The 17,167-nt window shown below is 42.2% G+C and overlaps 1 protein-coding gene across 5 annotated transcripts in view; it reads right to left on the bottom strand.

Annotated features, from left to right (window-relative positions):
- Window positions 1–5,763: 5,763 nt before the first annotated feature.
- EML6 (EMAP like 6) overlaps window positions 5,764–17,167 on the bottom strand; it is a 262,319-nt gene continuing 250,915 nt past the window's right edge. For all 5 annotated transcript variants that reach the window (XM_073628575.1, XM_073628576.1, XM_073628577.1 and 2 more), the window contains one exon: window positions 5,764–13,258. In XM_073628575.1, the coding sequence (XP_073484676.1) occupies window positions 13,234–13,258 (25 nt within the window). In that variant the 3' untranslated portion in view covers window positions 5,764–13,233. The remainder of the gene's footprint in view (window positions 13,259–17,167) is intronic.

Raw genomic sequence — 17,167 nt, 5'->3', positions numbered from 1 at the left:
AAACCGGGAGCAGTGCCATGTCAAGCTGAACAAGACTTCTTGTAGGCACCAATGTTAATAACCGGGAGCAGTGCCATGTCAAGCTGACCAAGATTTCCCATAGACACCAATGTTAATAACCGGGAGCAGTGCCATGTCAAGCTGACCAAGATTTCTTATAGACACTAATGTTAATAACCGGGAGCAGTGCCATGTCAAGCTGACCAAGATTTCCCATAGACGCCAATGTATCCGTACTCGCGAGTGTACGCAAAGTGAGGGTTCGCCTGTATACAACTTTCTTTAGATTTTTTTTTTTCCTTTTAGGTTTGACCTCCTATTATATGGTTTGGTAAATCTAAACACTTTCAATTTGTATGCATTCAGGCAGTCCCTTTTGCGGCCAAAACAGCCCTGACCCGTTGAGGCATTGACACAAGACAAAGCATCACACCGCTTCTGCTGGCTTGCCTTCTTCCCAAAGTGTATCCTGGTGCCATCTCTTCCCCAGGAAAGTGGCGCACATCACATCATGTGATAAAAAAAAACCGTGATTCAGACCAGGCCACCTTCCGTTGCTCCATGGTCCAGTTCTGATGCTCATGTGCCCTTTGTAGGCACTTTTGGCCATGTACACAGGTCAGCGTGGACACCCTGACCAGTCTGCGGATACGCAGCCCCATGCACAACAAACTGTGACTTCTGACACCTTTCTATCAGAATCAGCATTCACTTTTTCAGCAGTTGGAGCTCCAATAGCTCTTCTATTGGATCGGACTACACAGGTCAGCCTTCGCTTCCCATGGCCCTGTCACCAGTTGGACAGTTTTCCTTCCTTCCTTGGACCACTTTTGGTCGGTCCTGACCACTGCAGACCAGGAACATCCCACAAGAGCTGCAGTTTTGCAGTTGCTCTGGCCCAGTCATCGAGCCATTTTTTTTCTGCTTTCAACACGTCGGCTTCAGGAACAACATGTTTACTTGCTGCCTAATATATCCCACCCACTTTCAGATGCCATTGTCACAAGATAATCAATGTTATTCACTTTGCCTGTCAGTGGTCATGATGCTGTGGATAATTGATTGCATACTATTTTTTATTTTTATTTTGCCTTGACACTTTTTAAGTGATTTTTAACCACTTCAGCCCTGGAAGGTTTTACCCCCCTTAAATGACCAGACCATTTTTTGCGATACGGCACTGCATTACTTTAACTGACAACTACGAGGTCATGCAATGCTGTATTAAAATAAAATTGATGCCCTTTTTTTCCCCACAAATAGAACTTTCTTTTGGTGGGATTTGATCACCTCTGAGTTTTTTGCACTATAAACAAAAAAAAAAGCAACAATTTTGAAAAAAAAAAAAAATTTCTTTTTCTTTCTGCTATAAAACATATCCAATATGAAAAAAAAAAAAAGTAAAAAAAAAATCGAATTTCTTCAAAAATTTAGGCCAGTATGTATTCTGCTACATATTTTTGTGAAAAAAAAAAAACCCAATAAGCATATATTGATTTTCACAAAAGTTATAGCGTCTACAACTATGGGATAGATTTATAGACTTTTTATTTTATTTTTATTTTTTTTTTACTAGAAATGGCAGAAATCTGTGATTTTTAGCGGGTCTGTGACATTGCGGCAAACAAATCTAAAACTAAGTGACACCAATACAGTGATCAGTGCTAAAAAAAAAAAAAAAAAAAAAAAGTACTGTCCCTGTATAAATGACACTCGCAGGGAAGAGGTTAAACGGGGGCGATCAAAGGGTTAAGTGTGCTCCTAGGGAGTGATTTCTAACTGTGTTGGGGATGGACTGAGTGGAGGAAGATAGACATTTGTATTCCTGATCAGCAGGAACACAAGATCTCTCTCTTCCTGTCTGACAGAACGACAATCTGCCTCCCCTATGCTGATTGGCTCCCACTTTGTCCAACCACAGCGGGCAGCGCACGCCCCAGAGCCCACAACAGGAATCGCATACAGGTACGTGATTTTGCACCCGCTGCAGTATACAGTATCTCACAAAAGTGAGTACACCCCTCTCATTTGTGTAAATATTTTATTCTATCTTTTCATGTGACAACACTAAAGAAGTGACACTTGTCTACAATGTAAAGTAGTGAGTGTACAGCTTGTATAACAGTGTAAATTTGCTGTCCCTTCAAAATAGCTCAACACACAGCCATTAATGTCTAAACCGCTGGCAACAAAAGTGAGTAAAACCCTAAGTGAAAATGTCCAAATTGAGCCCAATTTGCCATTTTCCCTCCCCAGTGTCATGTGACTTGTTAGTGTTACAAGGTCTCAGGTGTGAATGGGGAGCAGGTGTGTTAAATTTGGTGTTATCGCTCTCACTCTCATACTGGTCACTGGAAGTTCAACATGGCACCTCATGGCAAAGAACTCTATAAGGATCTGATAAAAAAAAAATCGTTTCTCTACATAAAGATGGCCTAGGCTGTAAGAAGATTGCCAAGACCCTGAAATTGAGCTGCAGCACGGTGGCCAAGACCATACAGCGGTTTAACAGGACAGGATCCACTCAGAACAGACCTCGCCATGGTCGACCAAAGAAGTTGCGTGCACATGCTCAGTGTCATCCAGAGGTTGTCTTTAGGAAATATACATACGAGTGCTGCCAGCATTGCTGCAGAGGTTGAAAGGGTGGGGGGGGGGCAGCCTGTCAGTGCTCAGACCATACGCCGCACACAAATTGGTCTGCATGGATGTCATCCCAGTAGGAAGCCTTGTCTAAAGACGATGCATAAGAAAGCCCACAAACAGTCTGCTGAAGACAAGCAGACTAAGGACATGGATTACTGGAACCATGTCCTGTGGTCTGATGAGACCAAGATAAACGTATTTAGTTCAGATGGTGTCAAGCGTGTGTGGTGGCAACCAGGTGAGGAGTACAAAGACAAGTGTGTCTTGCCTACAGTCAAGCATGGTGGTGGGAGTGTCATGGTCTGGGGCTGCATGAGTGCTGCCAGGACTGGGGAGCTACAGATCATTGAGGGAACCATGAATGCCAACATGTACTGTGACATACTAAAGCAGAGCATGATCCCCTCCCTTCGGAGACTGGGATGTGGGGCAGGATTCCAACTTGATAACGACCCCAAACAGACCTCCAAGACGACCACTGCCTTGCTAAAGAAGCTGAGGGTAAAGGTGATGGACTGGCCAAGCATGTCTCCAGACCTAAACCCTATTGAGCATCTGTGGGGCATCCTCAAACGGAAGGTGGAGGAGCGCAAGGTCTATAACATTCACAAGCTCCGTTATGTCCTCATTGAGGAGGGGAAGAGGACTCCAGTGGAGACCTGTGAAGCTCTGGTGAACTCCATGCCTAAGAGGGTTAAGGCAGTGCTGGAAAATAATGGTGCCCAAACAAAATATTGACACTTTGGGCCTAATTTGGACATTTTCACTTAGGGGTGTACTCACTTTTGTTGCCAGTGGTTTAGACATTAATGGCTGTGTGTTGGGTTATTTTGAGGGGACAGCAAATTTACACTGTTATACAAGCTGTACACTCACTACTTTACATTGTAGCAAAGTGACATTTCTTCAGTGTTGTCACATGAAAAGATAGAATAAAATATTTACAAAAATGTGAGGGGTGTACTTACTTTTGTGAAATACTGTATGTTACAAAAAAAGGTTGAAAAAAGACACAAGTCCAGCTAGTACATATGCATATGGGGCGATCCTTAATTGGTTAATATCTCATCTGAATGTGCACAGAGAGTAGAAATGTAATAATTTTAAACTTGAAGGATAATTGTAGGCCCATAATCTTTCATATCACTTTGGTGTCTGCTTGTTGGTAGCAGTATCATGCAAAGCAGCCCTACCAGCCCCCAAATAAAACTTAAAATCTGCTCCTGAATCTACCGGCTTCCTAGTTGATTACTTCACAAGCCATGTGGAAAGGGGCAGCCAAAGCCAGTGACCAGAGTGCCCCAGGTCTTCTTGAGAGTCACACTGATATATAGGGACATATAATTCAAAGCAAGTGTCTGTTTACAATGTTTTGTGAGTCCACAGCAATCTTTACCCACTAAAGTAAAGATTCTGAGAAAAACTCTCCCTGTAAAAGAAGAGTTCATACTTCTTCTACTGCCACCTGTGCCGCTGAACACCTCTCCATAACCACGTGACCTTCAGATGATTTACCCCCCTTTATGACCAGGCCATTTTTTGCAATACGGCACTGCGTTACTTTAACTGACAATTCTGCAGTTGTGCAATACTGTACCCAAATAACATTTATGTCTTTTTCTTTTTCCCCCCACAAATTGAGTTTTCTTTTGGTGGTATTTGATCGCCTCTGCGGTTTTTATTATTTGCGCTACAAAAAAACCCCAAAAACTGCCAATTTTGAAAATATATATATTTTTAACTTTCTGCTATAAAACACATCCAATTAAAAAAAATTTAATTTCTTCAGTCTAGGCCAGTATGTATTCTGCTACATATTTTTGTTTTAAAAAAATAAAAAAATCCAAATAAGCGCGTATATATATATATATATATATATATATATATATATATATATATATATATATATATATATATATACTTGACTCTCAGACGGTTTCCAGGGCTACTGTAGGAGAGGCTGAGCAGCCATGTGATCTCCCCGGCTGACATCAGAGGGGGATCTCAGCCCCTCCTGCAGAAGCCATGTATTGGAGCTGTACAGCGGCCGCAAGTCACGTGACCGGCCTGAAGATCGCTCTAAAAATGTATTTACATACCTTGTTTTTTATAAAAGACTAATACAGTGTGCTATGCCAATCTATAATAGAGGGGCTTCCAGTGTGTTTTTTTTAATGTATGGGTTAAACACTTTAAGATTGCCCTGTATTTGGCTCTGACCAGCTTCCCTGTCCCTGCTGAAGAAAAGCATCTCCACAACATGATGCTGCCACCATCATGTTTCACAGTGAGGATGGTGTGTTCAGGGTGATGTGCAGTGTTAGTTTTCCGCCACACATAGAGTTTTTCTTTTTAGGCCAAAAAGTTCAATTTTGGTCTCATCTGACCAGATCACCTTCTTCCACTTGTTTGCTGTTTCCCTCAGACGTGGCTTCTCGCAAACAGGACTTCTTATGGCTTTCTTTCAACAATGTCTTTCTTCTTGTCACTCTTCCATAAAGACCAGATTTGTAGAGAGCACGACTAATAGTTGTCCTGTGGACAGATTCTTCCATCTGAGCTTTGGATCTCTGCAGCCCCTCCAGAGTTACCTCTTGGCTACTTCTCTGATTAATGAAAAATGCCCCTTCATGACGAGGGCATTTTTTACTATTCGGCACTGCGCTCATTTAACTGGCAATTGCGCGGTCATGCAACGCTGTACCCAAATGAAATTGATATAATTTTTTTACACAAATATAGCTTTCTTTTGGTGGTATTTGATCACCACTGTGTTTTTTTATTTTTTGCAATATAAACAAAAAAATACAAAAAGCTTGAAAAGAAAAATATCAATATTTTCTACTTTCTGTTATAAAACATATCCAATAAAAAAAAAATCTAATTTCTTAAAACCATCCGGAGTTCAAGTGGTTTTAATACTCAATATAGCTGCATTTTTTTTTTTCCGAAAAGGTAGAATATGCCTTTAAATTAAAAGTGCCATGAGAGTAGTATGGGGGCTGCCATTGCGGGTCTACTGAACATAATAGAAGTCTCAGGTGGAAGGTGAGAAATACGTTTTTCTACGTGAAGAATTACCAGAGAAATGAAGACAAGGTACATCGCACAAAGAAAAAAAAAAAATCAACACCAGATTTATTCACCACAAAAAATCGTTCTTGAAATCTGCACATAGAATGATTTAAAAATAATTTATACACAGATATAGCCATATACAATATGTTACATAACAGCGAGTCTGAGTGCAGGCCATTCCACGGAACTGCATCAAAAGATATGGATTCCAGAAGCTGCTGCGTCTGCATTGAGTCCTCATCCTGGTTTTATGGAGTTACAATCAGTATGATTTACATTAAGACACAGGCAAATGGTCATCGCCATTCTATAGACTCCATTCCAAGCACCACAAATGACTGAGGGGCATCTCTGCCCAGTTTGGAATGCTTTCAAGTAATTTGTCACTTGAAACATGTGCAAGTTGTGTCATAACAATCATCTCCGGTGTGCAGTTGTCTGAACTTCTGTAGTGTTTCTGGCCTCTATCTGGAGGCAGGCCAATGGGGAAGTGATATTCTGATAACTGCATTACATCAGAGACGACTTGCACCTTTTTCAATTGACAGCTTAGCTTGAAGCACAAACAATGATTAGCTGAGTGAAGAAATCCATGGCACTCATACATTGGAGGCATGCACAAGGTGCTTTAGTGATGATCACTAGTTCTTAAATAAACTGGCTATTTTCTATGAATATTACATTAGCTTACAAAATGACTGCCTCCTCTACCCATGCACTGTAAGACCCCCTTTCACACCTATACATTCCACTGCAGGCATTAACGCACTCACCTTAACCACTTTCATACCGCAGGCTGTCATATGACGTCTTTAGCTTTCATTGGTGATATCTGAATGATGCCTGCAGCTGCAGACATCATCCAGATATCATTTTTTTTCAGCTGGCGATTCCATAAGAACAATCATAGAGGCTCGGCGAGCCGGAGAAGAAATCCGCTGGCGCCGGAAGGAAGCCATAGAGAAAACCGAAGGGACAGATGGTCCCCGGCAATCTCTATGACTCTCAGAGGCCCGGGCGCGATGTTATGACGTCACGTCCGGGCCGGCAGGAGTAAACAAGGAAAGCCTGAGATCCTTATAGACCCGACATCTCTCCATAAAGAGGACCCGTCACGCACTATTCCCATTACAAGCGATGTTTACATTACTTGTAATAGGAATAAAAGTGATCAAAACATTTTTTTTAAAGGGAAAGTGTAAAAATAAAAAAATGTAAAAAAATAATAATTAAAGTGCCCCCGTCCCCACAAGCTCTCACGCAGAAGCAAACGCATACGTAGATCGCGCCCGCATATGTAAACAACGTTCAAACCACACATGTGAGTTATCACCCCAAATGTTAGAGAGAGCAATAATTCTAGCCAAAGACCTCCTCTGTAACTCTAAACATGTAACCTTTAAAAAATGTTAAAGCGTCACCTATGGAGATTTTTAAGTACTGAATTTTGTCGCCATACCACGAGTGTGCGCTATTTTAAAGCGTGACATGTTGGCTATCTATTTCCTGGGCGTAACATCATCTGTCACATTATACAAAAAAATTGGGCTAACTTTACTGTTTTTTTTTTTTTAATTCATAATAGTGTTTTTTTTCAAAAAAAATTGCAATCGAAAAATCACTGCGCAAATACTGTGCGACATAAAAAGTTGCAATGACCTCCATTTTATTCCCTAGGATGTCTGCTAATATATATATATATATATATATATATATATATATATATATATATATTAATAATGCTTGGGGGGCTCTGAGTAGTTTTCCAGCAAAAAAAATTATGATTTTTACATGTAGGAGAGGAGTGCTGGAATTCACGCGGTATTGAAGTGGTTAAAGGAGAAGTATGGCCAAAGCTTTTTTGGCTGTACTTTTCCTATGGATCACAGGAGAGCAGTTCATTCTGCACTCGTGTGACCTGTTTTCAGCCAAGAATGGCTAAAGTCCGCTGTCAGCTGACATCACAGAGCCGGTCCAGGCTCTGAAAAGATCCACGGGATCCGCCCAGCAGCCTGGACCACCAGCCGGCTCAGCCTCTCAGTGATCCGCCAAGAGCTTGAACCAGCCCCCCCTCCCCCCCACAGCCCAGAGCCCCAGTAAGTGCTGGAGGGGCAGAGCAGAGAGCCGGTGACTGACAGTCCTGGTAATGCATAGGTGTGAAGACAGCCTTGAGGTGTAGACCAGGGGTCTCCAAACTTTCTAAACAAAGGGCCAGTTTACTATCCTTCAGAGTTTGGGGGGGCCGGACTGTGGCTAGTGGGTGTAGAAAATGCCCCAGCATCAGTGGAAGTAATAGTGCCTCATTGTTGATATCAGTGGAAGGAATGGTGCCCCATTGTTGGTATCAGTGGAAGAAATAGTGCCCTATTGTTGGTATCAGTGGAGGGAATAGTGCCCTATTGTTGATATCAGTGAGCAGAATAGCACCCCATCATATCATTGGTATCTGTGGGAGGAATAGTGCTCCACCCACCACTGGTGTCAATGGGAGGAATGGTGCCCCATCATTAGTGTCAGTTGTGGATGGAATAGTGCTCCAAGGGCTGGATAGAGGCAAGCAAAAGGCCACATCTGGCCCCAGGGCCACAGTTTGGAGATCACTGGTTTAGACCATCCAAAATGGATATTCCAGTTATAGGAGGATAAGATTGACTGAATCACCCAGTGCCTTCTTATAGCATTTAGGTGACCTCAGTGGGGAAATATAACCTCTTGATTTGTTTTTCCATGAAGAATCCAACATAGGGTGTAAGACCGCCATAAAACCGGTAGAAGCACCTTGGAACTCAGGCACTGACATCTTACCACTAATAAAGAGTCCCCAACTGATACAAACCAATGGGCAATTTTATAGGCAAGCAAGAGCCCAAACGTTAGTTTTTAGTGCACTGACCTGCACATTGCTCATTGAGAGTAAAGTAACCAGTTCACATTATAGCACCTCCCCCACCCAACTCCCACAGCTTTTACATACCTTTTCCTTGCTCAACTAGCATCCTATTCACCTACCAAAGCCAAGTGAGAGAGCCATGTGTAAGTCCCAAGTGAGTCTGATCACAACTTGCACCAAGCTGACCCTATGACATCGATCAGGCATCATAATTGGGTAATAAGCGTATGCAGCATTGGAGTGGCAGAGCTAGCAAGTGAACCTATTATTTCGCCCTAAATATGTAATGTAATAGGCCCCCTTTAAGGAACCAGGTTCAGACTTTACACGCAGGTAATGTAAGGCATTAATCAGCCAGCATGATACAGATCCTATTTGCAAATCACATAATTAATGATCTTTAGGGGCACTTCAAATAACATATTAAATTCTACATTTCCACACAATGTAAATGTCATCATATCGCACAATATCACACTGGAAAAAAATATTTCATTCAATCTCTATACAGAAAATGATTTGCAATAATATTCATCATTTATGGGATTACAATATATATATATATATATATATATAAACAACCCAAACCATCGTAAAAAAAATAACATATATAAAATCAAGACAAATAATCATTTTTTTTAAATAAGTCAAAGCTTTAAATGTAATGATGCTACCAAATAGTTTTTGGTGTACAAGGATGTAGACTATTTAAGTCTGGAAGTACGTACCCATCTGGTAGACGGGTAAGACGATGATGGCACAGAAGATGGCACCTGTCAATGCTGTTCACTGAACCCACTTCAATGGTTTGATCAACCCCTACATTTTTTATAGCACATTAGTGACTGGCCCTTAACTAGTATTAATCCTTAAATTAAGCACAGATATGTAACTATTACAGGACATATATGTCTAAATTCAGATTCTACATTAAGATGTCACATTACATTGTATTGGTCTATTATCAGCCACAATCTGCAGAGTTCTTTATTAATTCCCAAAAATTACACAATTTTATATCTAATATTTGATGGGAAGATCTATGTTTTTAAAGAATAATTAGAATACCAGTCCAAAAAAACTGACCTATCACAATTCAGAATATTGTGGGTAAAATAGCTATAATTACCAGTATTTTTTCCAATATGACACAGGTTACAAATGCTACTTCAGACTTGAATATACATATATATGTCATTAAATAGATTTTTTTTTTATTGTTCTTTACATTAACTTAAATAATTTAATTAATTCGTTTAAGTTAATAAATTATTATTATTTTGATTATTCAAATGAGTGCAAAAAAAATCATCCATATAAAATGATTACCCTGTGGCCTTTCTTGGAAGGTCAACATAGATTATCACAATCCATGTGACAGATGTCTGCAATAATCGAGTAGAATGAAGACGTCATGAAAGTCTCTAGTATCAGCTGTTGCGCTGCCATGAATATTAAGTGAATGGTCTCTTATAGATTAGCACACAGACATGCATATCATGAGATCTTGTCTCTCTATCAGCTCGGAGAACCATCCTTATTTCAGTCTCTCAAAATCACTCAACCAAAACCCTCCAAGATCCTTTGGCATCACCCCCTTGGGGCATAGCTAAGCTTCCATGGACTCTGGTGCAAACAAATTGTGGGTCTCACAATATCTGATCACTATTATAACATAAACATCCTTTTGAGGAAAGCCTGTGCTAAGGAACATGTCAAGTTGGCTCTTCAATTGGCCATAAGGGAGATGTAGACAGGTACTCTTGTACAGATTCTCCCCAGACTGTCTAAGCCACAACTTGCACAGACCTGGGAATGTGCAAAGTATTTTGCTCCTCTCCTCTTCCTATTATACTCCCCTCTACTTGTTCCTGGCACACTGTATATATGGCCCTAGCCATAGCCGTAGTAAATAGCCGGCAGCGTGTTCTGTGCAGGGAGGTGGAGGTGCATGGGTAAAAAGTCAGACCCATGCAAAACCCAGCTGCTTTTTTAAGTGTTACAGAACATAACCACATAACCAGGAAGATGTGAAATATCTGTACTAGGGTAAGATTTGGCCCTATTTCCCAGAGTCATGGGCCAAGACAACAGTTGTTACTTCCCAGAGTTATTGGTCCAGACAAAAGTTATTACCTCCCAGAGCCATTGGCCCAGTAACAGTTTCACCTCCCAGAGCCATGGGCCTAGACAACTGCTGTTACCTTAAACAGTCATTGGCCCAGACAACCGTTATTACAGAGCCATAGAACCAGTTAACAGTTGTCACTGGGTACAGTAGCAATTGTTAACTCCCAGAACCATGCGCCTAGAGAACAGTTGTCACCTCCCTGAGAGGCATAGGTCCAGACAACAGTCGCTACCTTCCAGATCCATGGACCTAGACAACAGCTGTTACCTCCAAAAGTCATTGGCTCTCAGAGCCATAGGTCCAGTAATAGCTGTCGCCTTTCGGAGCCATGAGACCTGTAATAGTCCCAGAGCCAAAGGCTTAGACAACCGCTGTTACCTTCCAGAACCATGGGAGTATTAACAGTTGTCACCTTCCAGAGCCATGGGTACAGTAGCTGTTGTTACCTCCCAGAGCCATGGACCTAGACAACTATTGTCATCTCCCAGAGACATGGGTCTAGAGAACAATTACTACCTTCCTGAACCATGGACCCAGACAACAGATGTTACCTTCCAGAGATATAAGCCTAGACAACCACTGTTATCTCCAAAAGCCATTGGCTCCTAGAGCCATAGGCCCAGTAACACCTGTCACCTTTCAGAGCCATGAGACCTGTAATAGTCCCAGAGTCAAAGACCTAGACAACCGCTGTTACCTCCAAAAGTCATGGGCCTAGACAACAGTTACTACCTCCCAGAGTAATAGGAAGAGTAACATTTGTCACCTTCCAAAGTCATGGTGCCTAGACAACTGCTGTTACTTCTGAAAATCATGGGCCCATTAACAGTTGTCACCAACTAGAACTATGGCCCTAGACAACAGTTGTCACCTACCAGAGCCATGGTTCGAGACAACATATGTTACCTCCCACAGCCATGGGCCTAGACAATTGCTGTTACCTCCAAAAGCCATTGGCCCAGACAATAGTTCTTTTTTTACTTCCCACAGTCACAGGCCCAGTAACAGTTGTCACCTCCTACAGCCATGGCCCTAGACAACACATGTGTCACCTACCAGAGTTATGGTTCCAGACAACATATGTTACCTCTCAGAGCCATGGACCTAGACCAGTGTTTCTCAACTCCAGTCCTCAAGGCACCCCAACAGGTCATGTTTTCAGGCTTTTCATTATTTTGCACAGGTGATTTAATCAGTTTCACTGCCTTAGTAATTACCACAGCCATTTCATCTGAGGAAAATCCTGAAAACATGACCTGTTGGTGCGTCTTGAGAACTGGAGTTTAGAAACACTGACCTAGACAATAGCTGTTACCTCCAAAAATCCATTGGGCCAGACAATAGTTTATTACTTCCCAGAGTCACAGGCCCTGTAACAGTTGTCACCTTCCACAGCCATGAACCCAATAACAGTCCCAGAGCCATGGGCCTAGACAACCGCTGTTACCACCCATAACTATGGACACAGTGACAGTTGTCACCTCCCAGAGCCAAGGACACAGACAACAGTTGTCACCGCCAAAACACTGCTGCGTTGCCGCTGTTTTGGCCAACTGTATGTTGTTGGACGCTTCCCAACGTAAGTAATATATTGACTGTATATATTATCAATTGCAGTAGTAAACAGATATGAGGCTCAGCTACATGTGAGCATTTGGATGGCTCTGTACAATGAAACTGTTATTATTATTATTAATAATTTTTTTTTGACAAAAATGGTCTAATTAAAAAAAACAAAAAACATTGCTTTAAATGTTTTGCAAACAATGTAAGAAGAGGTTAACCTTACACTAAGCTATTAAATTTTCCACCGCTGAAGCCCTTCCTGGACAATACACATTCCCGTGTTCTTCTGTGCCTGCACCGTATAGTAATGACCAGGCGATTATTCACACATCAAGCCACAAAAACAATGAAGAAATCTCATTCCGTGTAAAGCCACCATCACTGAGAACGTTTATAGCACCATCGCTGTGCGCCGTGGCATGAGGCTGGCCGATAACAAATAGATCAAGGCACTTTATGAGTCTAAATAAAAACAACTGCAAAGGAAAAGTACAAGTGCTTCGAACATGGCTTATGTAAAATAGAAAATGCAAAAATAGCATGACAGTTCTCATTATACAAAAAGTGCAATTTTCACTAAGGATGCAGCGTCGGTTCTTTCCGGAAAATAAATCCACATTTGAAATATCAATTGCCAAAATTGTAAACTTTTTAGAATATCTCTATAAAATCTAAAATATATAACAAAAGGCTAAAGAGAACATGTTTGGCCGGTGACACATAGGATCCAATGGACGGCTTTTCTGTGGATTCTCTGTAAAAAAAGAACGGCTTTGTACTTCCAATTCTCCTAAAACACACAGTCTTTATATTGTTATCTTACAGTAATATAACACCAGAACTCATGCAGCATTTTACAAGGATGTGTGCAGTAGATGACAAAGAGGAGCAGCTAACGCGTTTTCGGCCTCCATGGTTCACATTATAAACATCGCCAGACAAATACACTGAAAGGAAGAGAAGAGAAATAATTAGTTTCGCACAATTCTACTTTTCTTACGACATATACAATTTGTATTATGTGATATACTACTGTGCAAACGTTCTAAGCAGGTGTGAGAAAATGCTGTAGATTAGGAATTATGAAATCAATATTTGGTGGGACCACCCTTTGCCTTCGAAACGGCATCAACGGCACACTTAAACACAGTTTTTGAAGGAACTTGGCAGGTAGGTTGTTCCAAACATCTTGGAGAACTAAGCACAGATCTTCTGTGGATGTCGGTTGCCTCAAATCCTTCTGTCTCTTCATGTCATCCCAGACAGGCTCCATGTTGTTGAGATCAGGGCTCTGTGGGGGCCAAACCATCACTCCCAAGAATCCTTGTTCTTCTTTTGCTGAAGATAGTTCTTAATGACACTGGTTGTATGTTTGGGGTCGTTGTGATGCTGCAGAATATATTTGAGGGCCAATCACACGCCTACCTGATGGTATGGCATGATGGATAAGTACAGTATCTGCCTGCATTTCTCAGCATTGAGGACATCATTGATCCTGACCAAATCTCCAACTCCATTTGCAGAAATGCAGCCCCAAACATACAAGAAACCACCACCACGCTTCACGGTTGCCTGCAGATACTCATTTTTTTACTGCTCTCCAGAGCCCTTCACCAACAAACTGCCAAATATTTCACATTTTGACTCATTAGTCCAGAGCATCTGCTGCCATTTTTCTGTACCCCAGTTCCTGTTTTCATGCACAGTTGAGTTGCTTAGCCTTCTTTCCATGTCGTAGGTATGGCTTTTTGGGTGCAATTCTTCGATAAGGACCACTTCTAGCCAGACTTCTCTAGACAGTAGATGGGTTTCATAGATTCCACCAGATCTGTGCTGGTGGCACTGCTGGACATCTTCCGATGTCAAAGGGAAGTAAGCATGATGTGTCTTTCATCTGCTGCGTGGTTTCCTTGGCTGACCACCGCGTCTACAGTCCTCAAGGTTACCCGTTTCTTTGTGCTTCTTCAAAAGAGTTTGAACAGCACATCTTGAAACCCAAGTCTGCTTTGAAATCTTTCCTTACCGGCCAATCAGATTAAATTTTTGTTAGTTTGAAGCTGATCTCCAGGTATGCTCTTTATTGTACAAATTACACCGGTCCACCCTGACACAATGTAAGTATGCATATCTCATACCTGAGGGTCCACTGAGGAAGCTGGCAATTGCTGCCACTAGTCAACACTTCTACAGTGATAGCTGAAATCAGCCAGGTTCAGTGCAAGCAGCTTCCCCTCTGTACACTGACCACAGGGTCAGTGAATTAAAGGCATTCTCTGATTGGGCAAGGTGGAGATTGTGATGTTAATACCCCTCTTCTCTAATTGTGTCTATTCACAGAATGCTTTGTAATTGTTTCAATGAATACATGCCATTCTATGATTGGACAGGTGGAGAAGAGGGCTGGTGACATCACAATCTCCACCTAATCTAATGAGAGAACACCTTGAATTTGTTGAAAAAAATACAAGTCATTCGATGAATAACGGCAGTCCCAGGCAAGCGATCCCCTGTGGTCAGTGTGCAGAGGAAAAGCTGCTCGGGGCCCAGGACCTGGAATATCATGGCTATCACTGCAGCAGTGACAATTATTACAGTGATTGAAAGCCTTTCCAGCGGCCCCTTAGGTATGAGATATCAACTGAAGAAACAAAGTGAACGCACCTAGTACTGGGATGTATGGTTATGTGAATGCTCTAAAAGCTCAATGTGGGCTGTGTCTGTACTCCGACAACATAGAGCCTCCAACCCATTGAGTACTGCCATATTCCCATTTGACAAAGAGGCTGCTGCTTCAAAACGTATTATCCTGGAGACCCAAAGAAGCTCCTTTTCATCCAGAAGCAGCTTGGAGTAGTGGCTGCCTGTGATATCACTTCCGGTGACATCACTAATGTTTTTTTTCGGGGATAGCGCACAGGAGCAGGCCTTGCCAAAACTAGACACAAGGTTCTATTGCCTTTCTCCACATGGGGCTGTCTGCCCCATGGCATTCCCTATCTTTATTGGCCACAAGAACTGTGAGTGTATGGCCCAACGCCACATCACTGCGCCGCCACTTATGTGAGTGGATTTTACCTTAACCTCACGCATCAATCATTTACTGACCAATATATCAGCTTTGATGTCACATCACTTCCTCAAACTCAATCTATCCAAAACCAAGATCATCATATTTCCTCCCCCATGTGCCTCTTCCCCTGACTACTCCGTCAAAATCAACAGCTCAACTATCAACCCGTCCCCATATGCCAAGGTGCTAGGTGTAAATCCTGGACTCTGAACTATCCGTTCGGCCCCACATCCAATCACTGTTCAAAGCTCGTTGCCTCAACCTTCTCATCATCTCCAAAATCCGTCGCTTCCTAACCAATGACACCACAAAGATCCTAATTCACTTCCTGGTCATCTCTCGCCTCGACTACTGCAACTCCTTCCTCATTGGATTACCTTTACATAGGCTATCTCCCTATTCAGTCCATCATGAATACTGCCGCCAGACTCATCCACCTTACCAACCATTCAGCGTCTGCTACCCCTCTCTGCCAATCCCTCCACTGGCTTCCACTCACCCAAAGAATTAAATTCAAGAAACTAACAACAACTTACAAAGCCATCCACAACTTGGCCCCTAACTACATTACTAACCTAGTCTCAAAATACCAACCTAATCATTCTCTTCGTTCCTCTTAAGACCTCCTGCTCTTAAGTTCCCTTGTCACCTCAACCCACGCTCGCATCGAGGACTTCTCCAGAGCCTCTCCCATCCTATGGAACTCCCTACCCCCATCTGCCCAACTATCTCCTCCTACTCTGTTTAATTTTTTATACGATCCCTGAAAACTCATCTCTTCAAAGAAGCCTATCTGGCCCCCACATAACAACTGTACGTTTATTTTCTCCATCAGCTCAAACCCCACAGTTATCACCGTTTGCCTCTTCCTTCTAGATTGTAAGCTCTAACAAGCGGAGCCCTCTGATTCCTCCTGTATTAAACTGTATTGTAATTGTACTGTCTGCACTTATGTTGCAAAACACTACTTAAACTGTTGGCGCTATATAAATCCTGTATAATAATAAAAGTGGAAATATTCATTCAAACTTGGTGACATTTTCTGATTGGGACATCCTCCCTGGTCATTTTTACTCACCTATTCATCCATGGATGCTGTGCATCATATACACTATATTGTCAAAAGTATTGGGACGCCTGCCTTTACACGGACATGAACTTTAATGGCATCCCAGTCTTAGTCTGTAGGGTTCAATATTGAGTTGGCCCACCCATTGCCGCTGCAACAGCTTCAACTCTTCTATGAAGGCTGTCCACAAGGTTTAGGAGTGTGTCTATGGGTCTTCCAGGAGTGCATTTGTGAGGTCAGGCACTGGTGTTGGACAAGAAGGCCTGGCTCACAGTCTCCGCTCTAATTCATCGCAAAAGTGTTCTATCAGGTTGAGGTCAGGACTCTGTGCAGGCCAGTCAAGTTTCTCCACCCCCAAACTTGCTCATCCATGTCTTTATGGACCTTGCTTTGTGCACTGGTTCAAATTATTTGGTGGAGGGGTAATTGTGGTGTGGGGTTGTATTTCAGGGGTTGGGCTTGTCCCCTTAGTTCCAGTGAAGACGTCTTAAGGTGTCAGCATACCAAGACATTTTGGACAATTTCATGCTCCCAACTTTGTGGGAAAAGTTTGGAGATGGCCCCTTCCTGTTCCAACATGACTGCACACCAGTGCACAAAGCAAGGTCCTTAAAGACATGGATGAGCCAGTTTGGCTTGGAGGAACTTGACTGACCTCATCCCGATAGAACACCTTTGGGATGAATTAGAGTGGAATCAGGCCTTCTCGTCCAACAT

Source organism: Aquarana catesbeiana, linkage group LG04 (assembly GCF_042186555.1).
Source record: "Aquarana catesbeiana isolate 2022-GZ linkage group LG04, ASM4218655v1, whole genome shotgun sequence".
NCBI lineage: Eukaryota > Metazoa > Chordata > Amphibia > Anura > Ranidae > Aquarana > Aquarana catesbeiana.
This window is presented reverse-complemented; position numbering and strand designations above follow the sequence as displayed.